Source organism: Talaromyces proteolyticus (genome assembly GCF_021365285.1).
Source record: "Talaromyces proteolyticus strain PMI_201 chromosome Unknown BGW36scaffold_3, whole genome shotgun sequence".
Lineage (NCBI taxonomy): Eukaryota > Fungi > Ascomycota > Eurotiomycetes > Eurotiales > Trichocomaceae > Talaromyces > Talaromyces proteolyticus.
Window position 1 is genome coordinate 1,369,058 of NW_025764279.1, and position 26,061 is coordinate 1,395,118.

Below are 26,061 nucleotides of genomic sequence, written 5' to 3' on the forward strand. Positions count from 1 at the left end.
TAGGCCATGTGGGATGCCAAGTGGGTGCCGGCATTAGGGCTAGGGATGCGATGCCATTAATAGGTTCCTGCGCATACCGTACCGTACGTTTCTTCAAGTAACATGCGTTTCCTGGCGGATGGAACCGCAGCATTTCCTGCTTCCTCTTGACGAATCCACAATCGAAAGATCGCCAAAAATCTCCCGTGCAGAAATGATTGGGCTGTCCGTACGCCTGGTTTCACAGTTATACTGCAATTGGCTTGGCCTGACCATTAGCCAAAAGGGGCAGAGTCCAGACATGCAACGGGTGCTTCGTGCCGGTAATAACGGACATAATAGGTTTGTAATTATTGTAATTGTTGTCATGTTTGGGCGTATTTTGTATTTCTGCAGTCCGTGGGTTCTGCTACTAAGGGCTAAGTTCTGCGCTAGGCCTGTGAGTCTACGATAGTCGACCCAACGGCCGGGTTTAGCTCGAACTGTCTTCGTATTTTTCCTCTCTTCAAATTCACTTTTGGCTGGGTTTGACGTGTCGTTTAATTAATAATCATAATTATTACCATACATTCCCAACACGCAAGGCTTATCTTTCCTCTTGTACCGCTGTAGCCCCAGTAATTATCATTCATCGATGCCGGTGAAAAGATCCACCGACGACGCTAGATGTTGGTTGTACGTGGAGCATGCGCTAAATCGAATAATTCTCCTTTCGGGGCTGAACCGGGGTCGTATTTAGCAAGTATAGTCGGTTGGCGACAATTGGGAAGAAAGCAACGAACAATAGAAGCAGGAAGCTGCTCAAAAGAAACCACGGTCATGAGTTGTGTTGTGTACAGAGTCGGAGTTCTTCATTGAAGCCGTCAATTGGACTTCTCATTGGAGGTTTTGCGGTTCTGCGGTTTTGCGGTTTTTGCGCGACCTTTTTGGGAGAGCCCGCCCTTGAACCGTCTCTAAATATAATTTCGTTGAAAACCCAGACGGAACTGATGCGATCACGATATGGAGGATATTCGCCCTTCGCCGGACATGGATCCCATCGTAGTCATCGGCTTCGATGCTCGGCTCCCTCAGGATGCCTGCTCAGCCCAGGAATTCTGGAAGATGCTCTACCGAGGCCGGAATGCCACGACGAGCGTACCGAAGGAGAGAGTGAACATGGATGCATTTTACCATCCAAACCCAGACCGCACTGACACTGTAGGTCGTTTTCATTGTTTCCATCATTTTTTCGATACTGTATTTTATAAAAATGTTTAGGAATATGACCAATAACATGGACACAGGCAAATGTGCGCACAGGAAACTTTATCACAGGAGATATTGGAGCATTTGATGCCCCATTTTTCTCAATACAGCAGATCGAAGCAGAATCTATGGATCCTCAGCAGAGGCTTTTGTTAGAAACATCTTATAGGGCTCTAGAAAATTGTTAGTTCAACATACGCTTTTTTGGCTTTTCATCAATGTCTCTCCATCGATGCTAACATGCTACACAGCCGGTACGCCACTGGACAAAATCCAAGGCTCCAAGACCTCCGTGTATGTCGCGGCATCGACAAGAGACTATGAAGTCATTCTCTATCGTGACCCTGAATTGACACCCAAGTATATGGGTACGGGAATTGGCACGTCACTGTTGGCTAACAGAGTCAGCTGGTTTTTTGACCTGCGAGGCCCGAGTATCGCCTTGGACACAGCATGTTCATCTGGTTTGGCGGCTGTCCACTTGGCATGTCAGAGTCTCAAATCGGGTGAATCAAATTTGGTGGGTTCTTCATCCCTCTTTCCCTGAGAATAACGGAATATAGCAGTTTGCTAAGAAATTGGACTATAGGCGCTTGTCGGCGGTGTCTCACTCATCTTAGCGCCAGAAGTAAACATGAATCAGCTTTCAACGTTGGGCTTCCTCTCGCCAGACGGTCGTTCGTATAGTTTTGACTCCCGCGCAAATGGCTATGCGAAAGGCGAAGGGGTTTGCGTTGTAGTGCTCAAGCGACTATCAGACGCAATCCGCGATAACGACACTATTCGAGGAGTCATTCGTGCAACAACAATAAATCAAGACGGCAGAACCCCGGGTATCACACAGCCAAGTAGGCGAGCCCAAACGGAAAATATCCGACGAGCGTACGAAGAGGCAAACCTCGATTTGAATGACACACATTACTTTGAAGCCCACGGAACTGGCACTGCGGTGGGCGACCCGCTTGAAGCAGAGGCTATTCATAATGCTTTTCAACGTCCACCTGATAGGCCGCTCTGGATCGGTGCCTTGAAGGCCAATATAGGCCATTTGGAAGCTGCTGCTGGAGTGGCGAGTCTTATCAAAGCCGTTCTCGTCCTGGAGAAAGGTATTCTCCCACCAAACGCTGACTTTCAGGTGCCGAATCCAAATATACCGATAGATAAATATAACTTCAAGGTAAATACGCAGCAGAAAATCCATTTTTAGCCAGTATTTGTGTTTTGTATGGACTAATATGACGAGGATAGTTTTTGAAAAGCCCCATGCCTTTCCCGACAGATGGTCTTCGCCGAATGAGTATTAATAATTTTGGTTATGGAGGAACCAATACTCACGCAATTGTTGATGATGCCTTTAATTACCTCAGAATGCATGGTTTGCGGGGAAAGCATTTTTCTGTTGTCAAACCACCACAAGCCCTAGACAACCCCCAAACTTCAACATCATCTCATTCCACCTCCCAGGAAACCGCGAATACGGGCAATATTGAAAATACAAACGGCTATCACAATGGTTCTTCACCGGTGAAAACGAATGGACGCCCTAATGGACACCGTAATGGCAATTCGAATGGCAATGGGCATACCTCCTTTGGACCTGGTCTAAATCGCCCGATTGTATTGCCGTTCTCATCGGCAGACGAAAGTGGGATTGAACGGACGTTGAAAACATATCAAGAATACTTCAGCAAGCTTGAAAAAGAGCAATCGGTCGATGAAGAGCGGGAGTACTTGCAGAATCTCTCGTACACACTTTCCACGCGTCGTAGCAACCTTCCATGGAAGTCGTTCTCAGTGGTCAGCTCCATGGACCAGCTCCGATCGGGTGATCTAATCGCGTCGAAGCCTCAGAGATCATCTGCTGCGCCATCGCTGAGTTTTGTATTTACTGGCCAGGGTGCGCAGTGGTATGCTATGGGTCGCGAGCTGTCTCTATATCTCGTATATTTCGAAAGTATGCGGAGGTCAGATAGCTACATGAAAGATCTCGGTTGCCCTTGGAGCTTAATAGGTAAGATAGTGGTCATAGTTGGAGACAAAATTTGTTAATTCATATTTTAGATGAACTGCACAAGGACGAGTCTCTCTCCTTAGTGAGCCGACCGGAATTCTCTCAACCTCTTTGTACTGCGTTACAGATCGCATTGGTCGATCTGCTAGATAGCTGGGACATCAAGCCCGTAGCGGTTGTTGGCCACTCGTCAGGCGAGATCGCAGCGGCGTACTGTGCTGGTGGTCTGTCTCATAAGTCTGCTATTCGGGCAGCTTTCTACCGAGGTCTACTGGCCTCTCAACTTTTGAAGGAACAGCCCAATTCAGGTGCTATGATATCAGTTGCGCTATCGGAGACCGAAATTCAACAACATATTAAAGAAGCTATGCAACGGACAGGAGAGACTCTTTCCGTTGGTTGTGTGAATAGTCCTCAAAATGTCACGGTAACCGGAGGAACTAATGCGGTTGAAGCGTTGTCACAACTCATGCAGAATGAAGGTGTTTTTGCGAGAACGTTGTCCACGGGTATTGCATATCATTCCCGTTTTATGGATGCTATCAGTGCCGAGTACCTTGCTAAACTTGGCAAGCTGGAGCCAGGCTCAATGTCTGGCAACTCACCCCTGTTCTTTTCTTCAGTAGACGGAGCGATGATTCCCGTAAAGAACACATGCAATCCGACATATTGGGTTCGGAATTTGGTTGGTCAAGTTGCATTCCTATCTGCCCTGCAAGATATGACTTTATACCTCTTAGAGGAACGGAAAAAGAATGGCTCCAATAAGAGTGGGAAGGACATCCTGCTCGAAATTGGTCCACATGGTGCCTTGCAACGACCAATCAAAGAAACAGTCAAAGACACCCCAGGCGCCAGAGATATTGACTATATTCCAACACTCACTCGTAACATGCATGCTTTGGTATCAATCAGCAATCTTACTGGTCGGCTTCGATGCAGCGGGATTCCTGTTGACCTTCTTCAAGTCAACTTTCCCAACGCTGATGTGAAAGAAGCGCGTGCCCTCATTGATTTGCCGGCTTATAAATTCAATCATAGCACAAAATACTGGCAGGAAAGCCGACTTAGTCGAAACTTTCGTTTCCGACAGCATCAGCGGCATGAATTGCTTGGCAATCGCGAGACAGATTGGAACCCTTTGCGACCGAAATGGAGAAATGTTATTAGATTAGCTGAGAATGGCTGGATACTTGATCATCAGGCAAGTACTCCCTACCTGCTTCGATTCCTCACATACCCCTGCGTCGCCTTTCCAAAGTGAAATAGGAGAAAGCTAACATAAGTATCGCAGCTCGACAAAAGTCATCTCTATCCTGCATCTGGAATGCTAGTTATGGTAATCGAAGCCGCGCGCTCTTTGGCTGGGTCTCAATCTGTCTCGGGATACTTCTTGAGTAATGTCAACTTCCCGGCAGGTCTTCGAATTCCTCAGGATGTGGATTCGGTCGAGGCTCAAATCATCTTCAATCCCGTACAGCCGGGAATGCCAGACCAGTGTCGCATATATGACTTTCAGATTTTTGCATATTTTGGCGAAGCCTGGCATGAACTATGCCATGGCACAATCGAGACCAAAATCAACGATGGCAAAGTTATACAGGAAGGGGTACAGACCGAGGTAGAGAGGCAGCGCTTGCAAAAAATATTGAACGGAGAATCGAATCAACGTTGGGATGAAGTCAACTCAAAGGAGTTTTATGAGGCTATTAACGAGTACGGAATGAGCTTTGGTCCTGCATTCCAGGGACTTCAAGAAGTACGGGTTGCAAGCCGACAGGCTACCGCAAAGATCGAGCTCGATAAATGGAACCGTGAAAATGCCAAATTTACTCCGACACCTCATATTATTCATCCAACCGATTTAGACACCATATTCCAGTCGAGTATCGCGGCCTTCAGCCACGGTGGTCGACTCCCCATTCCCGTTTTGATCCCACAAAAGATCCGCTCTATATGGGTTTCGCACGAGCTTCTTGGCCGGAGTACCAAAGAGACCTTGAAGGTTTTCAATAATGTTGAAACAAGGGGATATCGAGAGGCAGACTTTTCCATCGCGGCGGTCAATGAACAGCGCCGGCCGCAAGTGCTTGTGAACGGCCTGTCCCTCACATTCGTCAAGGATGCCAGGTGGATGGAACGAGCTGATCAAGAAGCCCGACGGACCTGTTGGTCTCTTGCCTGGAAACCTGATCCATCCTTTCTTACCAACAAAGACCTCATTGATATGTGTGCGAGCGATGACAAGGCCGCTACAGCGGCATCTCTCGTCGAGCTTTTTGCCTATCAGAACCCAATCATGAGGATTTTGGAAGCCGGAGATGTTCCTGTGGCTACTTCGCAAAAGGTCCGGGATCGACTGACGAATTATGGTTTAGATATAGATGGGAAGCCAAGTCTGCCTCTTTTCCGCACATACACCATCACGAATTCTCAAAATTCGGATACTAATGATGATACCAACTCCGAATCTGATCGATTATTTAGAAGAACGCTAGACACCGTAAATAGTTTTGATGAGCAGGGGTTTATTGACTGCCACTATGACTTGCTCATTTGCAACGATCGCAAATATCTACTCACAGCTGCTCCAGAAGGTCTGAGCAACATTAAGCATCTGTTAGAACCAAATGCCAAGATCCTGCTTCTTGACGAATTTGTTGTGCTCTCTAAGGCAGATCTGGACAATCTGGAAGATTTCCCCTCAGATCAAGCGCAGTTTGTGAATGGGGATCTTTCGTCCTTATCAACTTCGGGGACTTCCAGCATTCTCGAATCTGCAGGCAGTGGAAGTACAATCATCATCGCTCCGAATTCAGATCTCCAAAGGGGTATAGCCGAAGTCCTCCGAAGACGACTTTTGAGCAAGCTTGGATCTCCGGATATCGTTACATTAGAAGACATTAGCCCTGCACAATACGAAGGACGACACTACATATCTTTACTCGAATTGGATGGATCTGTCTTTCAAGATATAAGCAACAATCAATGGGCCATGTTCAAACAGATCTTATCCACGGCGAAGTCTCTGTTATGGATGACCAAGGGTCAAAGTGCGGATAAGAGCCTTGTATCCGGCTTAGGGAGAGTCATTCAATCCGAATACCTTGATCTGCGATTCGTCGAAGTTGCATTGGAAACATCAACCTCGAAGGACCGGGCGACCAATCACATTCTTTCAGTTCTTCAAAAAACTCTTCTGGCAGAAGACGTGGACCTCGAGACAGAATATCGTGAGAAAGATGGAAAGCTGTGCCTAGGCCGAATCAGCGAGACTACCACTGTAAATTCTATGATCCGTTCGTCGACTGGTCTCTCGCGCCCTAGTATACAACAGTTTGGTGCAGACACGCAGCGAGTGCTTAACCTTTCTATTACTTCTCCAGGACTGCTGGACACTTTGCAGTTTGAAGATGACCCTGATTATGCTCTCGCTTTGGGCCCGACTGAGGTTGAGATCAGAGTCCGCTCGACCGGTATGAACTTCAAAGATATCCTCATTGCCATGGGCCAGATTTCTGGAAACAGACTTGGTTTTGAATGCTCTGGAATCGTCAGTCGTGCTGGTCCGCAGGCTGGGTTTACACCTGGTGAACGAGTGAGTTGTTGTACGTTAAGCGGGGCCTACAAGACCTTCGTTCGCACCGATGCTAGTTGGGTTATCAGGCTGCCAGATAATATACCTTATGTTGATGCAGCCAGCATACCGCTAGTGTTTGCCACAGCGTACTACTCTCTTGTCACGGTGGCCAGACTGTCAGAAAACGAGACCGTTCTTATCCATTCCGGCGCCGGAGGAGTTGGACAAGCAGCCATTCAAATCGCACAGCGGATCAACGCCAAAATATTCACCACAGTTGGTTCTCCCGAAAAGAAGGAACTTCTTCAAGATCTATATGGAATACCAGAGAGTCATATTTTCAACAGTCGTGATACTACTTTCGCAGAGGGACTCCAAAAACATTGCCCAGATGGAGTAGATGTGGTGCTCAATTCGCTACGGGGTGAGCTTCAGGAAGCTTCGTGGAAATGTATTGCGCCGCTCGGTCGGTTCGTGGACGTTGGCAAGGCGGACTTTGAGTCATCACGCAAGGGATTGAACATGAAGCCCTTTCTAACGAATGTGTCTTTCTCCAGCGTTGATCTATCTATTGTCATGGAAAAGGCGAAACCCGTCATGGCGAAGATTATGAGTGCCATCAGGGACCACATGACTGATGCTGTAAACCCTATAACTCCCCCTCAACCGTTGCAGGTTTACCAAGTTGGTAATCTCAAGGACGCGTTCCGCCATATGGCAAGTGGTAAGAGTAGCGGAAAGATTGTTCTGGATATGAAACCTACCAACGAAGTTCCGGTATGTTCAGTCCTGTCTTTGGATGTTGTGTATGCGTGTTAACAGTAATTCAGATTGTACCAAGTCGATGCCCACGATATAATTTCGACCCTAATGCTACATACGTGATCGGTGGTGGTCTTGGTGGGCTTGGTCAGACATTAGTCGACTGGATGGTTGGACGGAAGGCTAGACATTTCATCCTTCTATCTCGTTCTGGGGCTGCGAAGAACGAAGCAGCTCAGGAAATGATTGCTAGACATACCGCTAATGGCATTGAAATAAAAGCCCCAAGCTGCGATGTTGCTGATGAGGACGCTGTGAGAGCAGTTTTTGAAGGGCTTTCTCAAACCATGCCCCCCATTAAAGGCTGTATCCAGGGCTCCATGGTTCTCCGAGTGAGTGACACCACATAAATCTCCTATGTCCCTGCTAATATATTCACCAGGACGGACTCCTCAGCTCAATGAGCGCTGCGGATTGGAATGCTGTTCTTCGTCCCAAGACACAGGGCACATTGAATCTCGCCGCCCATCTCCCACAAGATATGGACTTCTTCGTATTACTGTCGTCCATCAGTGCCATCTCGGGCTCCCGTTGCCAGGCGAACTACTCAGCAGCCAACTCTTACATGGACGCCCTTGCACAGGATCTCGTTGCCCAAGGCCGACGCTGCCTCAGCTTGAACCTCGGCGTTATCAAAGATGTCGGGATCGCGGCACAACTCGGCACTAATGCTGCTCTCCGCCGTGACGGATTTGAGGGACTGACCACGCCCGAGCTACTCGCTTTGCTTGATTATGCGTGCGATCCAAAATGTCCTCGAGCAACACACCCACAGAGCGCGCAATTGATTGCAGGATTGGGCGCAGCAATGACATTACCATCGGAGCATTTCGAAAGCGTGTATTGGACTCGGCGACCCATGTTCCGCCAGCTGCAGGAAGTCAATCGAATCACCTTCCAGAATGCAGACAGTGGCGGCGCTAAGTCTGCCAAGGGCGCAGATAATTTCGGACGTCTCCTTGCTGATGCGTCGGATGAGACTGCTGCAGCAGATGTTGCACTCAAAGGGCTGGTCAACAAGCTGGCCAAATTGTTGAATGTGCCGGAAACAGACGTCGAGACACGAACACCCCTACATAGCTTTGGAATCGACTCATTGGTGGCACTAGAAATTCGGTATTGGGTTTCAAAGGAATTGAAAACGGAATTGAGCATTTTCGACATTATGCAGGCTGGAGGGTTGGCAGACCTTGCCGGTGTGATCGCTCAGAAGAGTGAGGCAAGAACAAAGCAATAGAGTAACGAATTTCTTTGATGGATGTATTTGATAAGGCGGCTTATATTAGTTTATGTTTTTTTTGTAAATACTAGATGCAAGATTAATGAGCATATTATTACTAATTTCAGACTACCTCTATTTTTGCGAGCATCTATTTTCTATTCATCAATTAGCATCGGCTCGTGAAGCACATGTTCATATCAATAGGAGCTGTCTTTGCCTGACCCGTAGGATGACTGTTAGAGTGAGGAGTATGACAGTTGTTTCCTCAGCAGGGACAAGTAATATGTGCATATTCTATGGGGAACTTGTGAGTCTTTTGAAATGTATGGGTATCCGAATTAGAAGAGGTAAGGAAGATTAATAAACATCTACAAAAGGGGTTGTGTCAGAAGATAGCAGTGACTTCGCGACTGATGACCGTTCACCCCGACCTTGACAAAGTGGCCACTTATTGATCCTGGTTTCCAGGTCTATTTGGTGCGCTTGTAGATCTTGTCTAGGAAAGCCGTGAACACCTCCTTTTTCAGACCCTCCGACTCATCAACAGCCGAAATCTTCTCGCGCAACTCGCCAACACGCTTCTCCTCAAATTTCAGGTAGTGCTGTTCGAGCTTGAGCTCGTTATAGAGAGCCTTGACCTTGGCTTCTAGCGCGCTGTCCTTGCGTCCGTATGCCTCGTTAAGGAGCTTGCGCTGCTCGGGGGTCACCATCGTCAATGCCTGGTTGACAAGCCAGGAGCATTTGTTATCTTGAATATCAGTGCCAATTTTACCGATAGTCTCTGGAGATCCAAATGCATCGAGGTAGTCGTCCTGGATTTGGAAGTATTCGCCTAGCGGGATGAGGATGTCTTCGGATTGTTTCAAGTTGTGGGGAGTAGCGAGCTGAAGATAGTGCAGAGCAAGCGCAACGGGGAGGTAGAAGCTGTAGTAAGCGGTTTTGTATTTGACAATAAAGATGTACTTTTCCATGGAAAAGTTGTCCAAGTCAACCTTGTCTTCTGGGGCAGTGATCAGATCGCATAGCTGTCCCAATTCGGTCTGGTAGGTGGTGTCGTGGAACAGCTCGATCAAGTCGAGGTAGGAGGGGTGTGATCGGAAGTACTTTTTCAGGATGTTGTAGATTGAGGCTTCGAGCAAAAAGGCGTCGTTAATGGCAATCATACCGACGCCCTCCTGGCGATACCAGCAGGGTTGTCCGCGACGCGTTATTGAGCCGTCCATGATGTCGTCGCTCACAAGGAAAAAAGCTTGGAGAAGCTCAGTGAACCAGCCCAGCAAAGCCAGGTGCTTCAATTCTTCCTCCGTCAACGGCCGACCAAGCAGGATAGAGGCAGTGTCCGGCACAGACATTCCGCGATTCATTTTACCGCCGACAATGTTGGCTTTGAGAGACTAGAAAAGAATGGTATGTTCAGTCAAAGGACCAATTATGCAAAGAATTAGGGGAGACACATACTGCTTCAAACCATTGCCTGGCATTTTCAGGAAGATTATACTGCGTAGTTGTGTCAAGAATGTCTTGAATGAGGGGGGCTACATGCCCCTCAAATTCAGGGCGCGAGATGCGGGTTGCCATGTCGATCACAGAGCAGAAGAAGTGGAACTGGTTGGAGGAGGAGTAGACTGGCAACTGGGAGTTTGCAATTGATGACTTTCCAGAATGCAAAATGGAGGCGAGCAGCTGGAATTATGAATGTGAAAATTGGAGAGGGGAGATAGCTCCTCTTCGGAGATGGACGTTAATATTGCGGGAGCGAACCCCTTTACGGCCTGCAGGCTTTTCTGGCCGTTCCCTGATTTGGCAGCTGGAGGCGGTGAGCCCCCATAGTCCCAGAGTGCGACATAGTTGAGCGTTCACTAGTCGAAATAATAATAATAATAGTTGCTACTGTCTCTGTATTTAGAGGACAAAGAGTGCTTAAAGGAAGAAAAATACTCTTGAAGCTTGCTGACGTGGGATATATCCAAGTAAACCGCCGCGGCACCATCAGCGACATAATCTCTCAAGTCAGTTTCTCGCTGCCTCGTCCAGACGGTGACACTGACTCCTGAATGCGCATTACGAATCGTCTACAGTGATTGACTCTAATTTTTGAGCAGTGTAACGCAGCGTGAATGACCATTAGATCTAGTCTTGGCATCTACTGTGGTTGCCCTCTTTGGGCTTAGTGCATGTGGGCTCTGTGGTGATTTATTTTGTGTTTGCAGTGTTTGTTCCATGCTGTGTATGTCAACAGTCGACGCCGGCAGCATTAAACAGCTCGACACGGTTGAGAAACCGCTCGCAGGCGTGTTCCTTATATCGCCCTGAACTCCATTCGATCACGCAGATGCCTGCTTCTCTTGAAACGCGTTCATTGTCCGGCAGGGCTTGCAGATTCGTTCGAGACTTTCGTTACCCCACCAGATATTTGCTAGGATATACAGTTGGAATTGAAGTCGCATATCGCCCTCTCTACTTTAGAACGATTGCATCTTTTCTTTGACCTGGCGCGGAGCTTCCGGCTAAATTACCGTCAAGATGGCTATGACATTAACAGAAGATAGCATAAAAGAGCTTCGATTCCGGCTCGAAGATGCCGTTATTAAGTGCTCGGAGCGCTGTCTATACCAGTCCGCGAAATGGTATGTAGCAATGGGTACGTCTTATGGATTGGATAGAGCTAAGCGACTGCCAACAGGGCCGCGGAAATGCTAGACTCCCTCGTTGCCATTGATGGGAATGATACCGACACCGAATCGCCAATGGATGCAGATTCCCTGCCGAATACGAACCCTTTTACGCGCCAGCTAGATCCCGCCGAAGCTATCCTTGAGTCACAAGAATCTCACAAATATCTTCTTGCCAAATCATATTTTGACACTCGAGAGTATGATCGATGTGCCGCTGTGTTCCTCCCACCTACCATACCGCCCGTCCCGCTTTCCAACGTGTCTCCCAATGTAAAAAGTCGAACTTCATTGACCCCTCAAAAAGGGAAGAGCAAAACTCCACTTAGGCCTAGCTCCAGAGGTGGGCAGGTGCCAACACAAAACCCCTACCCGAAACTCAGTCAAAAGTCCCTGTTTCTGGCCTTGTATGCCAAATACCTGGCTGGAGAAAAGCGAAGAGATGAAGAGACGGAGATGGTATTAGGCCCGGCAGATGGAGGTATGACTGTCAATCGCGAATTGCCGGACTTGGCACGAGGCCTGGAAGGGTGGTTTGCGGAACGAAATGAGCTGGGTTTGCGAGGCCGAGGTCAAGGCTGGCTAGAGTATCTGTATGCTGTGATTTTACTCAAAGGCAAAAACGAAGAGGAGGCAAAGAAATGGCTGATACAAAGCGTACATCTATTTCCATTCCACTGGGGTGCCTGGCAGGAGTTGAATGATTTGTTACCGAGTATTGACGATGTAAGTCTTCGCTCTCCACTCTGTGCAATTAACGTACTAATCAAGACATAGTTGAAACAAGTCGCAGAAGAGCTCCCTCAGAATATCATGTCTTTTATATTCCAAGTACACTGCAGCCAGGAACTGTACCAAGCCAACGAGGAGACTCATCAAACACTCAGTGGACTGGAGACTATTTTCCCAACTAGTTCATTCTTGAAGACAGAGCGAGCTCTGCTGTACTATCATTCACGAGGTAATTCTATACTTCCATGAGATCCTTATGGTCAGCTGATATCTTGAAGAATTTGAAGAAGCTTCATCCATATTTTCAGAGATTCTCGTCGATTCACCGCATCGGCTAGACAGTCTAGATCATTATTCAAATATCCTCTATGTAATGGGTGCGAGACCCCAGCTTGCCTTCGTCGCGCAGTTGGCCACAGCAACAGACAAGTTCCGACCAGAGACCTGCTGTGTGGTTGGAAACTACTACTCTCTCAAATCCGAACATGAAAAGGCAGTCATGTATTTCCGCCGCGCTCTCACACTTGACCGAAGCTTCTTATCCGCCTGGACCCTTATGGGCCACGAATACATTGAAATGAAGAACACACACGCGGCAATCGAATCCTACCGTCGCGCTGTTGACGTGAACCGGAAAGACTACCGTGCATGGTACGGCTTGGGCCAAGCATACGAAGTTCTCGACATGCCTATATACTCGCTATTCTACTATCAGCGTGCCGCTGCTCTGCGGCCCTACGATCCAAAAATGTGGCTGGCAGTGGGCACATGCTACTCCAAGCTAGACCGTTTCCAACACAGTATCAAAGCCATGAAACGCGCGCTAGTCGCCGGTGCTTACTATGAACAAGCATCGGACAGCATGGATTCCTCACATCCAGTAGGCCGCAAGATTCTCGATCCTGACACTCTCCACCAAATCGCCACTCTCTACGAACGACTAGGTGACGAGGAAGAAGCTGCAGCCTACATGGAGCTAACGCTGCGACAGGAGACAGGGGAAGTAGACCGTCCAGACCCGGACTCTGATGATGACGTAGATGATAGAAACTCCGACGACGGGGCTGGTTTATCTCGTCGGCGTGCCGATGATGAAGATACAGAGGCTGTGGGAGGGACAGGTGTTACGGTCACGACGTCAAAGGCGCGTTTGTGGCTGGCTCGATGGGCCCTGCGACATGATGACCTCGATCGAGCAGATCAACTGGCTGGTGAGCTGTGTCAAGATGGAATTGAAGTCGAAGAAGCAAAAGCTTTGATGCGAGATGTCAGGGCTAGAAGGGAAAGGGGTGTGGCTTGATGACTTAATTTCCCAAACTTTACTTATGATAGCATAATTGGCGTTGAATGATATGAGAAGGGTTTCAAAGCGAGCCACTAGAAATACATTTAGTTGTTGAAACAAAGAAAATATAAAGGGGATTGTTCATTGAAATTTGGACTGTACAATTACATCCTGATGAAGCTGTGATATGAAAACTCTTGGGGCTTTAAAAATATCTGTATCGACGACCATCCATCCTGTCGTCCTTCTGCATCCCAAATCATATTGCACTTGCAACTTCGCACGCACTGAAGGGGAAAGAAAAAAACTGGTGCGCCCTCCGTTGAACGTTGGATACAAGATAAAGGAATGATTTGGAAACCCAAGGCCTGAAAGGCTTCTATCCAGACCAGAGAGTTCCAACTTTTGTTCATGTGCCGTTTAAAATCAAAGCAAAAGACTAGCGGGCTTGGAGCGGTGAGAACATGATGATTTCATCTGGTCAGATCAAATGAAGGCTGAGGAGGAATGCATGTTATTGGCTAAAGATATCAACTAATTAGGACTGATCAATCGGATAAAGATCGTGTGAACCTACCTGGCGAATGAAAGTAGTCCCCACGGATGTGAACGACAGGGTCAATGGAAACAAATTCACCAATGATTTCCACATCACTAGGTTCATAGAGGTTGATGACAGTGGTAGTTCGCCGTAAATCATACCAAACGGCCTGGGCGCCAAGTTCACACGCTTCGTCAACACGCTGAGAGAACTGGTCTAAATCCATGCCAAAGCCCCAGGAGATGGTAGCGTAGTAATACATGGTACCATACACAGCCCACCAGTCGTTCAACAACAACGTCTCATCGTGAACCCCATTTTCTGCGGTAAGAATGTTACGGTCAAGGAAAAAGATTTTGCCGCGAGTCGGGAAGCCGATGGATTCATTTTGCAAGGATGCAGCCACGAGATTCCCGATATTGTACAGCTGCGCGGCGAGAGTGTTGGCTGGGTCTCGCTTGTTGATAATGGCAATGCCCAGAGCTATATTGCTATCCACCGCAGATGGGTTTGAGGCACGTAGATTTTCGCGTGTCAAGGGCGTTCCCAATGAATGTACAAAGTGTGCCATAGAAAAGGTGAAATCACGGGGGGCCGCCCGAAAGAGTGATTCCACGAACCCGAAGTCGCCACAGTACATAGGAATCGTCAAAAGTGGGGATTCGAGATAAGCTGGCAGAATGCGAGTAATAGGGATTGCGTCTGTAACCATTAGGTGATTCTCGACTTGGCCCAGGCTTTCCTCATTTGTATTTTCCTTGTCAGGAGTTGCCATGAGAAGAGGCAAAGATGCAGCCAACTTGGTAGGACAATTCACCAAAGGACCGTTCTTAGATACATCGACAATATCTGGTTGGACAGAGGCTGGCGGTTGTTTTGGGGAGGGATTTGAGTTTTCTTTCAATGCTTCCTTGTCTGCCACTTGGCCGCGAGCCTGGTGAGACTGAGAAGAAGACATTGTACAGAATTCCTCACCAGGAAATCGAAATATGGGAACTGGACTCCCTCTAGCTCGAAGAGATTGATGGAGTACTAGTGACTCCTCTTCAACTCTATCCATTGCAGGAGAGGGCTTCAGTGCTTTGCGACGCTTTAGAGAGGCTTGAGAAGCAAGGAGAGTTGAAGGAGCACTTCGCTTAGTGATGGATGATTGTAACACAGAATAAAAATTTGTGTGAAAATTTTTGGTGTTGGCAAACGCTTTTTTACTGTGTGAGGACCCCTCCTCAGTCTCCTTTGATGTGGGCGGTGTCAAGGTTGTTGACGTCAATGTGCTTTGCTTACCCAGTGGGGTTGGTGTGCCAATGGATATAGAAACAGAAGATGTGCTGGTTTGTGATTTCTCAACTATGTATTCACTTCTTCCATGTGTTGCCTCAACCTTTTCATACCAGAGTGAGCTCTCCTCCGATATCATTTGTGTTGGAACAGATCGAGCTTTCTCTGCCAGATCTTGCAGTTCAGAGAATGAAACTGCATCTTCGTATGTTCGATCCCAATGGATTTTCAACACTCGAGGGAAACGGAGAGTATAGTACTGTGCATTGCTGGGCCTTTCGAATCCACTGCCAAGCAACTCCACTATGAAGGGAGTTTTGAATGCTATATCCATCTCTGGCAAGGAGTTGTGAATGCTATGAATGTCAAACATCATGTTAGATTCGACATCGCAAGCAATAAACTTCCCATATTTATTGAGAAGCTGCATATCACTAGCACAAAGGCTGTGTCTTCCAATAATATCAACAACACGGTACCGAGCTCGAGCACTGGATTGAATGACAGCATGTTTGTTCTCCAAACAGCCGATATAGAAGTGCGTCCATGAAAGATTACGAATATTAGATAAATACTGAGCGTCCTTTGATTCGTAACGAGCTCCAATCAAAGATAAATCGGCCGTATCTCCTAATCCAGGGATGTAGTCTTTCTTCAGCTTGATCCAACGACAGAAACCGTGATCTCTTCCCGGCGAGAGAATAGCAAAATAAGGCTCATCACACCCTTTTAAGACATAGCCTTCCCATCTTTCAGCAATACACTTTGAAAAGGCGATCTGCAGGCGGCGTGAGGCATCAGACCGAGAGAAATCAATAATTTCCTGTTCAGAAATGCCCGCACGCCCAGGGATCGGGTTGACCGTTTCCTTTAGCATAAGTCGCCTCATTCTGTGAGGCTTGCTTAGACAGACATCAGAATCTAATAGCAGGATGTCAAAAAATACTATCATCAGGTGCTCGTACGGTTTCGGCCTAGCTTTTATTAGTACACGTCATCGAACAACTGTGTACGGCAGAAACTCACTGGGAATCATATTCGGTTCCGATAAATGTTCCAGAGCGCATGATAAACTTCCGTAATTTATTGAAGTCAAGAATTTTTCCATCCTTGTCGCTCCATACAAGTAATTCGCCTTCTAGAATGCAGCGGTGAGAGATTTTGCAGCCCTTTTCACTCAGTCTTAGAGATTGCTTTATGGTATGATGAATAGCAGCTCTATCGGCCGTTGAATCCTTGCCACTCTTAGAGAAGATCTGGATACAATCTGCTCCCCTTGTCATATCAATGTGTATTTGACAATATTCACCATCATACTTTCTTTCCAAACTCATCCTTCTCCTTGAAATTATGCTACAGCAGTGTTTAATACTTCTAGCTTTATAATAGTCTGGACGACCAACTTTGACTCCAGGTTGTGGTACCAGATGCTGTATAGCCTTCTCATTCAGTAATTGACGTGAATCCACTGGCGGATTACGGGGGAAGTATTTGAGAGGCGTTGATTTAAGCAGATAAACCGCTGCCTCAAACGAATTTTGAAAAAGCAGTAGCTGTGGTAGAAGAAAATGTATATTTTTGAGAGCAGCATCCATTGGTATTTTAACGGGATGGTACGACTTTAGGATCAGCCGAGTCAACCACTTTGAATCTCGACTACCCAACTTTCGGTATAAAGGTCCCAGGATTTCGTCAACGGCAGCGGCAGCATGTCTTTTTCGGACGCTAGGACCAGAGAATCGGCAGCGAGACGAGATATCATCCAGCACAGCATCGATTTCTTCTATAGTGACCTCCTGGCCGGGAATGATCTGGTTTTCCGCTTGTCTCATCACATTCTCGACACACTGTCCCAGGTCACCCTCTCCTTGTACTCGCCATTTGTCAAGATCCTTTATTCGTGAGATTCCCAAATACAAGCACCGGGCGATGATTCGGGCCAGGGCAGCGCTTTGAAACCCGTACACCCTGTCTGGGCGTTTCTCAGGAAAGAGACATGATAGCAAGGCACCTAAATCCGTATCCTTATCATGAATACGTTTTGAGTGATTCAAACACCAATTCGAGAGTATGTGGAAATCCGTATTCTGGGACCTCGCCGAACTTGCTGCTTTGAGGTGGCGGTTGCGTTCTAAACTTGAGAGCAGGTCACAGAGGTAGACGAACTTGAATCCCATCCTCCACTGCAGTCCCGTATATCCGATTGAAGTCGCATCTGGAGGCACAGGACAGCATGATTCAGACTTGAGACTGTTTGGGAGGAGCAAAGGGACCTTTACAGTAGAGGAACGGCTAGGAGAGAGTCTGATCAAACAAGGGCACCGTCCCACGCGGTAGCCGACTTAGGGCTGGGCCCGCGTCGTGTCCATGGATCGCGAAAACACGTGACCTATGCCTACTTCAAATTGTTGTTCCAGGGCTGGTTTGACTTGTCTACATTTATATTTGGCTAGTGCGAGGTTGTCAGATTGAGTAACGCCTGTCATTCAAATGAGATAACTTTGTTTCTACCCACCAGAACCACCGGGGCCTATATGATATACACTGAATCTAGCGCCTGAACACCGCAATTGTCCTAGTAATGCTGACAAGCAAGCCTGCCGAATTACAAGATGCCCTGCTTTTGAAGACTGCACAAACGTTAGTATTTGAAGGAAGTAAAGGGAAACATGTTTGGGGACGTACTCGTGGTAGATCCTTTCCGGCATTACGTTTCCTTCGGCATCCTCCATCTGTACAACATTGTCTCGGGAGTCTTTGTCAACTTTTCGGTCTTGTTCCAGCTTCTCCCATAGTCTGATGGCATCTTCAATCTTGACAATTTCACGGAAAAGGTTGGTTTGCTGTGTTATTCCCAGGCACTTTAGGCCGTAGATGTGTCGTGCCTCTGAAAAGTGCTTGTCAAAAGCACGTCGGCCCATGTAAACGAAGTTACCGCAAACTTCACATGGGTACTCTACACCAAGACCATGCAGTTTGTAGAGCCAGTACGGAATGGGCTTTCCATCCCATGCCAAAGGCAGCTTGAGTGGGTTGTAAATTCGTTCATCTCCTTCCCCGTCTGATTCTTCCTCACGACCTGGCCCTCCGAATGGAGTTTCAACATCTGCCATTAGAGCTTCAATTTCCATTTGTCGTTCGCGCTCTGTCATGCCCTGCTTTCTCTCTACGTTGACACGAGTTGCTTGTCGTTCTGAGTCTAGCGCTTTGGCCAACGATCGGATTCGATGTTCGCGTTCTGCGACTGCCTTTTCTTTGAGAGATTTTAAAGATGGATCTCTGATAGCACTGCCTTGATTCTGTTCAGGTGCCGCGGATGCACCATTGGCTTTCTTCGCTTCTGCAGCTTTGATGTGTTTTTTACCCGTGAGATGATTCTTGTAGACATTCTCATTCTTGAATTCCTTTTCGCAGTCTGAACACCAGATTCCTTCTCCCGTGCCTTGTGTCTTCGGGCCATCAGCCCCATTCGCCACCTCAGTACCCCATCCCGGGACCTCGTTTGATGCCCATTGTTTATTGAATTCCTCGTCGAAAGATGCGAAAAGTTTGTCAAGGTTCTCCAGAGGACGCACACGTTTCATAAACCCTTCTAGGTAGCTCGCCAGCTCCCCAACGTATTTAAAATACTTGTCCGACAACTTCGACGTGCGCTTAAGAGTAAGTTGAGGCGGCGTGAAAACATCAAACTGGTCAATATACTGAATATAAGTAAGCCGCTTAACACCCGGAATGTTGAGGTACTCCTCATGGAGTTGCGTCAAGTCAAAGAATTGTCCATAAGCTTCTTCTCCCGTGAACATAGACTCCGTTTCCAATACGAAATGTTCGCCCTCTACGGGGTATTTTCGTTTGTATGCGCGCTCCAAGTTCTCTACAGGCTCATTAGGGTATCGCTTGTGGAAGTCCTTGATTTCATCGAGTCGCTTGTAGAATTCTTCAAATGCGTCACCGGTGGCGATTGATTGGATTTCTTGGGCACGAATGCCTTCCGCATCCTTGTAGATGTCCACTAGTCTTTTTGACTGTTCTTCAATCCGGTCGAGGAACCCGGCGATTTGGTGATCCCGTGCTAATCTTTCTCGTATCTGTAGATGAGGTTAGTGAAACGCAGTCTTGCTCTTCAAAGGATTCACGTACATTTCGTGGTTCGTCAATGACTCTGTCAGCGACCCCCTGCTCTAACCGCTCCAAGTCCTCGTGGATGAATCGTTGGTCCTCCAGAAGCATGGCGACTGGTGTATGAGCGTCTTTCTAAAAGAATATATTTTGCAGGTGGCATTCGCGGCCGTAAAGTCAGCTTCCGCATTGAAGCTAGAGCTTTTTGCAATACGGTCACGTGCAAAAACGCTCGGGCCAAGCATGGTAAAAATCGCCGCAACCGCCAGCACTGAAAGAGTTTGAAGCTCGAACACTTCCTTGTCTTTCTGTTTTCTGAATTGAAATAGCACCAGAAATTCATCATGGCTGAAGGAATTGATAGGCGCACGGATGGTGAGGGTATTTCAATTGTGCATTCCAAATGCGAAGCTGACTCGACCTAGATCGGATGGAGTTCACGACCTCAAAGGAGGTGACCGTGGCTCCTACCTTTGAGGATATGCACCTGAAGGAAAATCTCCTTCGAGGTATCTATGCTTATGGGTATGAGTCGCCCTCTGCAGTTCAATCGCGTGCCATTGTCCAGATATGCAAAGGTCGCGACACCATTGCTCAGGCGCAATCTGGTACTGGTAAGACGGCGACATTTTCGATCAGTATTCTTCAGGTGATCGATACCGCTGTGCGCGAGACTCAAGGTATGCTCAACACTCCATAATCTAGTTTTATTGCTTATAGAATCTAGCTTTGGTTTTGTCTCCCACCCGTGAACTCGCAACTCAGATCCAGTCCGTCGTTATGGCCCTCGGCGACTATATGAATGTTCAATGCCATGCTTGTATTGGAGGAACCAATGTTGGAGAGGATATCAGAAAGCTTGAATACGGCCAACATGTAGTTTCAGGCACGCCTGGACGAGTTGCGGATATGATTCGACGCCGTCACCTACGAACCCGCAACATCAAAATGCTGGTCCTTGACGAAGCGGATGAGCTGTTGAACCGCGGTTTCCGTGAGCAGATCTATGATGTATACCGCTACCTACCGCCTGCTACTCAGGTGGTAGTCGTTTCCGCTACCCTGCCTTACGATGTCTTGGACATGACTACGAAGTTTATGACCGACCCAGTACGCATTCTAGTCAAGCGTGACGAATTGACTCTGGAAGGTCTCAAGCAATATTTCATTGCCGTGGAAAAGGAGGAGTGGAAGTTCGATACCCTCTGCGATCTCTACGATACCTTGACTATTACACAAGCCGTTATCTTTTGCAACACCCGCCGAAAGGTTGACTGGCTCACCGACAAAATGCGTGAAGCCAACTTCACTGTTTCCAGCATGCACGGAGAGATGCCTCAAAAAGAACGAGACAGCATTATGCAAGATTTTAGACAGGGTAACTCCCGTGTTTTAATTTCGACAGACGTCTGGGCCCGTGGTATCGATGTGCAGCAGGTTTCATTGGTTATCAACTACGACCTTCCCAGCAATCGTGAAAACTATATCCATAGGATTGGTCGAAGTGGTCGATTTGGTAGGAAGGGTGTTGCGATCAACTTCGTGACAAGCGAGGATGTGCGCATTTTGCGTGACATTGAGTTGTACTACTCGACTCAAATTGATGAGATGCCAATGAACGGTATGCATTTGAAATCTGTTTGTCTTCTTGTCCAGAAACTAACGTTGACGTAACAGTTGCCGATCTCCTGTCGTAATCGGTGTTGATCCCGAATTTTCTAAACGACTATGTATCATTTGAAGGAGAAACTGGGTGAATTGGTTTATCATACTGGAAATTTAGCTCTGAATATTGGCGCCTGGGGAATTAAAAGGAACAGCCATGCAAATTGTGGAGGAAATGGGAATGTCGACAAAATGGTAAGTACCATCACATATAATAAGAGTCTGGATATGGACTAACGCATTACCGTTCTATATGCAACAATAGTCTATGATACACCAGATTGGATTATTAAATATGAATACCAGACAGTGAGGAATGAAAGGAACTAGTTATACCCACAGGAGAATGATGTTTCATATCTATGCCTCTACTTGAATTACAATTGATAGCACACCACGAGAAAATTGAAGATTATGCGAATGCTATGACTAAGGTATCTGTCACAACCCTGTAAGTGGGAGTATTCGCTCACTAAGCTGCTGCCGCCAAAAGACCAGAATATTGAGGATGGTGAATCCTCCCCACTACTCACAAATATAGTAAGGGTTGCCAGTACCGTCACAGTTACCTACCAGTCTATTTATACATGGTGATTAACACCGATGTCATAACTCGCGCGGCAGAGTGCGTAAACGAGCGAGTAACACGGGTAAAGAGTATGGATTATTGAACTTCGTCCTTAGCCGATGAGATAAAAAGGTGATGGAAATCGAGACAATGGCGATGATCCCGAACAGTCCTGGCCAAGTATATGGTGCATCCGGATGGTCTCAGCGGTATCGCTGGTCGCTGATCCTATCATCCTATAAGCTAATTCTATATCATAAAGTATGAAGTCTTATTGTTCTTGAATAATTAGAATGTCGCGCCTAGAATAGCCGAAGAACAAGAGCAAGAATAATTGAAGAGCCAGAAGTGATTAGGTGGGACTAGCGGTGGTGACTCCGATACTGTCGAGAAGCTGGTTCGGTTTCTCGGTTGTCTTCTCATTGAGGATGTCGTTGAGAAGTTCGTTTATCGTTGCTGACAGGCTCGGATTTAATAGTCGGTTCCTTGAGATCCGTAGTCAGTTTCTCGAAATTTGAAATGGTGATATGATGTTCACCTCCGCAGATGCAATCGAACGAATCTTCCGTCTTGTTCGCAAACATCTTGACACCAGAGCATAGGGTCTTGTAGGACATCCGGAATCCACATCCCAAGTAGATTTTGCCAGCGTTTGGATCAACATTTTCAGCCTCAGCTAAAAGTCCGGACGCCTTAGCCTGTATGTACTTGGTGGACGCTGACGAACCTGAGGAGTTATTATTTGAAACTAGCAAAGGCATGCTTTGCAACCTTTGGAACCGGAAGGGGAACGTTGGGACCCGGATTCCGTAGGGGCTGGTTAATAGTCCACGGAGCATTCAATGTTGTCTAACCTGTTTCGTTCGGTCTCTAGTGTATTCCGTTAAAGGTATATAGACTATATCAGTTTTTTTTGTAGTAAGAAGAGCCTAAAATGGGCTGAGGCTTCTCCAACGAGTCCTTATGTTAGGAGATTATTCAGAAAGCAGGCAAAGCATTAGAATTTGGATCAAATTCTAGGGGTTATTGGTATATACGCCCGTTCCCATTCCCTCTCGCCTGGCGGAATCATCCATAGTGGCTATGTCGTGGAATGACAAGCGGGATTCCCGCGTTCACTCGTGGATCCGGAAACAATCCAGATTTATTCAAGCTTTTTATGGGCAACTGTAAATAATGCAAAAGGTTGAAATATCATTAGTATTGATATAGGAGGGACCTCATCCTCTTTTGTGGTGTTATATTCAAACATTCGTCACCCTACTGTATATTAGAAGAAGAAAAACATTGATAATTGAACTATACAAATAGTAGACGGATCGGCGTACGACATCTACATATGTGGAATTAATACAATGCCATATTTGTCACATATCTCGGATCCTCAGGAAGTGCAGAAAGATAGCTAAAAGGAATACGGTTAATAAACTAACTATGTTGTGATTCAAGTTACTGGGTGAGTTGCTGTAGGACGGATAAATATACCAAAATCGGCGAGTTATAGTTGTGATCGACACGCACGCAAACAAACAACCAACGGTATCCAAAGAGTTAGTACAAGGCCAGAAGGATGGAAAAGGAAAATCAAGTCCCAGAATTAACCGGTTTATTCACCGGGACCCGTTTAGGACGTACGTAACGGTGTACTAAGCACAGTGTCTGCAGTGCTAGTAATCACAATGATCCTTGGGGTTCGTGCAGCGTGGAATAAGTACACAGACAGCCACAATGTCGATCACAAGAAGCCAAGCGAAGGCGCGGAAAAAGGCCGGCGAGGTGTGAGAGTAATAACAAATAATAAATGAAGTGGCTATTTACTATTCTCCTCTGTGGAGACTCGGGCTGTGGAGACTCGGGAGAGTTATTGTTGACGATGATTGAGGGGAAATAATAATAAATAATATTCAGGGTGGATAATTGAGTCGAGCTTAATTGGCACTTGCTTATTTCCCCGCATCTGATGTGGTACAAAAAATAGCTTCTCCGTGACTATTTTGTCCATAGCGCATGTGGTAGTTTCTCATTCCTGGAAAAACGGGGCTAGACTTATGCAGCGTCTAGACGTGGTAGAGTTACATTCTTCGCGATGCTCTTGATTCGTTTGGGAATAATTCAATAATTCATAATTCTTTCCTCGTGTTACTCGCTCAACCTTGGCCCCCGCCGGTGATTCTCCAGATGTTTTGAGGTGATCCACCTAGGCACGTCGGTATTGACGTACTCTGCAGCGTGGTTTATGAGATCGGTGTTGATGGGCATGTATAAATAGACTGGTAGATCCCCTGGTCATGGTTTTCGCATAATCTTCAAGATCTCTCGCTTGTAACGGCTTCTGGTATCTGCTTTAATTGTACGATGATCCGGTCTTCCATTGCGGCAGCTTTGCTGCTGTCTTTAGAAGGCGCAAAGGCCCTGACACTGCCTGACAATGTGGTAGGACGAAACCTGTAGTACTAGCCGTAAGAGCTCGCACTAATCGCACTGGCATTTGAATAGGGACGACTGCCAGCTCTAGGCTGGAACTCGTGGAATGCGTTCGGTTGCGATGTCAGTGAGACCAAACTAATGACGGCTGCCAACGAGATCGTTTCGACAGGGCTGAAGGACCTAGGCTATGAATATGTTAACAGTATGCTCTCTTGTCCATCGAAGATTTTATCAGCCGGGGATTTCTAATTGTCATCTCAGTCGACGACTGCTGGTCTGTCAAGGGTGGGCGTGATAATGTCACTGACCGCATCATACCGGACTCGGAAAAGTTTCCAAGTGGAATCAATGGTACAGCGCAAAAGATCCATAATCTTGGGCTGAAGATCGGCATCTATAGCAGTGAGTAACAGTTGCATATATCAGTTGGTACATGTATATACAAGACAGGCAAACTCATGCAACGCAGGTGCCGGGACAGAGACATGTGCTGGATACCCGGCCAGTATTGGCCACGAATCGTTGGATGCCCAGACATTCGCTGACTGGGGCATTGACTGTACGTACCTTGCCACGCCCATACCAGAAGCTGTGACTAACAAGGTGGAAAGATCTGAAGTACGACAATTGCTATGTCCCATCCAACTGGACAGATGAATACACCGCCTGCACCGCAGACAGCGACTTCCCTGGGGTAAACCCTAACGGCACATGCCCCGGCCTGCAGAACCCAGCTCCAGCGGGCTACGACTGGAGCAAGTCCAACACTGCTAAGCGGTACAACATCATGCGGGACGCCCTAGCTGCCGTAGAAGACCAGCAAGTGATTCTGTTCTCTATGTGTGAATGGGGACAGGCCGATGTCGTCTCGTGGGGCAATGGAACCGGCAACTCATGGCGCATGTCCGGCGATATCAACGGTGAGATAGAACATCTCCTCTAATCCTTATCTCTAGTCTGACAATACATCTTGTTATAGCAACATGGCCGCGTATCACCGCCATTGCAAACCTCAACGCCCACGAGCTGTCTAGCGTTGATTTCTGGGGCCACAATGATCCCGACATGCTCGAAGTCGGCAATGGCAACCTGACAATTGAAGAGAATCGCGCACACTTTGCTCTTTGGGCGATCATGAAATCGCCACTTATCATCGGAACGGCTGTACATACCCCCTTCCTCAAGATGGCCGTACTATTGGATGAATGATGTATGCTAACCGGTGTACAGTTGGACTCCCTCCCCGAGACACATCTCGAAATTCTGAAAAACGCAGATCTGGTTGCCTTCAACCAAGACCCGGTGCATGGCAAGCCAGCATACCCATACAAAGCCGGGTACAGCAACGGAACGTGGGATCCGGTGCACCCTCCAGAGTACTGGTCGGGGTCTACATCGTATGGCTGGAATCTGGTGCTTCTTTTCAATTCAGAGGATGTGAATGCCACCAGGACGGCGTCGTGGAGCGAGGTGCCACAGCTGAAGCAGCAACAGCGACATGCGCATAAAACGCAGCGGGGATACCAGGTCGAGGATATCTGGACGGGTAAGGATTTGGGCTGCGTGAAAGATCAGTATAGCGTTGATTTGCAGCCACATGATGTTGCGGTGCTGAAGATTAAAGGGAAGTGTTAGCTGGGTCCATAGGTTGCACTTGGCATCAAGTAATGATGATTGGTTCATGTAGACGTGTGATAATATGGTCGACAATGCCAACTTGCATCCTGGACGATATGGAAGGCATATCTATCATGGTCCTTTGAGTATCCGGGCCACAAAAATTTGCATATAGTGTTGAGGGTTTCTGTCTTTCATCTACAATTTACACCAATCTACATCAGCTTAAATTTAGACTTCTTGGGGGGCCCGCCTGTAGATAATGAAAAAAAAAGTTGAAATACTTTTAATATTG

The 26,061-nt window shown here is 47.2% G+C and overlaps 7 protein-coding genes across 7 annotated transcripts; 4 read left to right on the plus strand and 3 right to left on the minus strand.

Moving 5' to 3' along the window:
* Positions 1-891: 891 nt before the first annotated feature.
* On the plus strand, positions 892-8,877 carry BGW36DRAFT_445603 (uncharacterized protein; the record flags this gene model as incomplete). The annotated part of the gene is made up of 9 exons (XM_046221679.1): positions 892-1,179; positions 1,266-1,410; positions 1,479-1,747; positions 1,817-2,404; positions 2,476-3,238; positions 3,289-4,498; positions 4,544-7,595; positions 7,649-7,972; positions 8,023-8,877. The coding sequence occupies exons 1-9, from the start codon at positions 982-984 to the stop codon at positions 8,875-8,877; spliced, it is 7,404 nt and encodes a 2,467-aa protein (XP_046075366.1). The 5' UTR covers positions 892-981.
* Positions 8,878-9,332: 455 nt separating this feature from the next.
* BGW36DRAFT_394757 (farnesyl-pyrophosphate synthetase) lies at positions 9,333-10,440 on the minus strand (the record flags this gene model as incomplete). The annotated part of the gene is made up of 2 exons (XM_046217949.1): positions 9,333-10,256; positions 10,321-10,440. The coding sequence occupies 2 exons, from the start codon at positions 10,438-10,440 to the stop codon at positions 9,333-9,335; spliced, it is 1,044 nt and encodes a 347-aa protein (XP_046075367.1).
* Positions 10,441-11,385: 945 nt separating this feature from the next.
* On the plus strand, positions 11,386-13,566 carry BGW36DRAFT_424287 (putative 20S cyclosome subunit; the record flags this gene model as incomplete). Its single annotated transcript, XM_046219943.1, has 4 exons — positions 11,386-11,489; positions 11,546-12,260; positions 12,312-12,495; positions 12,545-13,566. The coding sequence occupies 4 exons, from the start codon at positions 11,386-11,388 to the stop codon at positions 13,564-13,566; spliced, it is 2,025 nt and encodes a 674-aa protein (XP_046075368.1).
* Positions 13,567-14,099: 533 nt separating this feature from the next.
* BGW36DRAFT_356138 (uncharacterized protein) lies at positions 14,100-17,547 on the minus strand (the record flags this gene model as incomplete). Its single annotated transcript, XM_046213733.1, has 2 exons — positions 14,100-16,344; positions 16,397-17,547. 2 exons carry the CDS (start codon positions 17,545-17,547, stop codon positions 14,100-14,102), a joined length of 3,396 nt encoding a protein of 1,131 aa, XP_046075369.1.
* A 330-nt stretch (positions 17,548-17,877) lies between these two features.
* Positions 17,878-19,600, minus strand: BGW36DRAFT_290954 (putative splicing factor 3a subunit 3; the record flags this gene model as incomplete). The annotated part of the gene is made up of 2 exons (XM_046210807.1): positions 17,878-19,458; positions 19,511-19,600. The coding sequence occupies 2 exons, from the start codon at positions 19,598-19,600 to the stop codon at positions 17,878-17,880; spliced, it is 1,671 nt and encodes a 556-aa protein (XP_046075370.1).
* Positions 19,601-19,833: 233 nt separating this feature from the next.
* On the plus strand, positions 19,834-21,186 carry BGW36DRAFT_356140 (putative eukaryotic translation initiation factor eIF-4A subunit; the record flags this gene model as incomplete). Its single annotated transcript, XM_046213734.1, has 4 exons — positions 19,834-19,864; positions 19,915-20,169; positions 20,217-21,110; positions 21,167-21,186. The coding sequence occupies 4 exons, from the start codon at positions 19,834-19,836 to the stop codon at positions 21,184-21,186; spliced, it is 1,200 nt and encodes a 399-aa protein (XP_046075371.1).
* A 2,571-nt stretch (positions 21,187-23,757) lies between these two features.
* On the plus strand, positions 23,758-26,022 carry BGW36DRAFT_314699 (alpha-galactosidase). The gene is made up of 7 exons (XM_046212539.1): positions 23,758-24,155; positions 24,219-24,351; positions 24,411-24,551; positions 24,619-24,708; positions 24,761-25,069; positions 25,129-25,313; positions 25,380-26,022. The coding sequence occupies exons 1-7, from the start codon at positions 24,078-24,080 to the stop codon at positions 25,782-25,784; spliced, it is 1,341 nt and encodes a 446-aa protein (XP_046075372.1). The 5' UTR covers positions 23,758-24,077; the 3' UTR covers positions 25,785-26,022.
* The last annotated feature ends 39 nt before the right edge of the window (positions 26,023-26,061 follow it).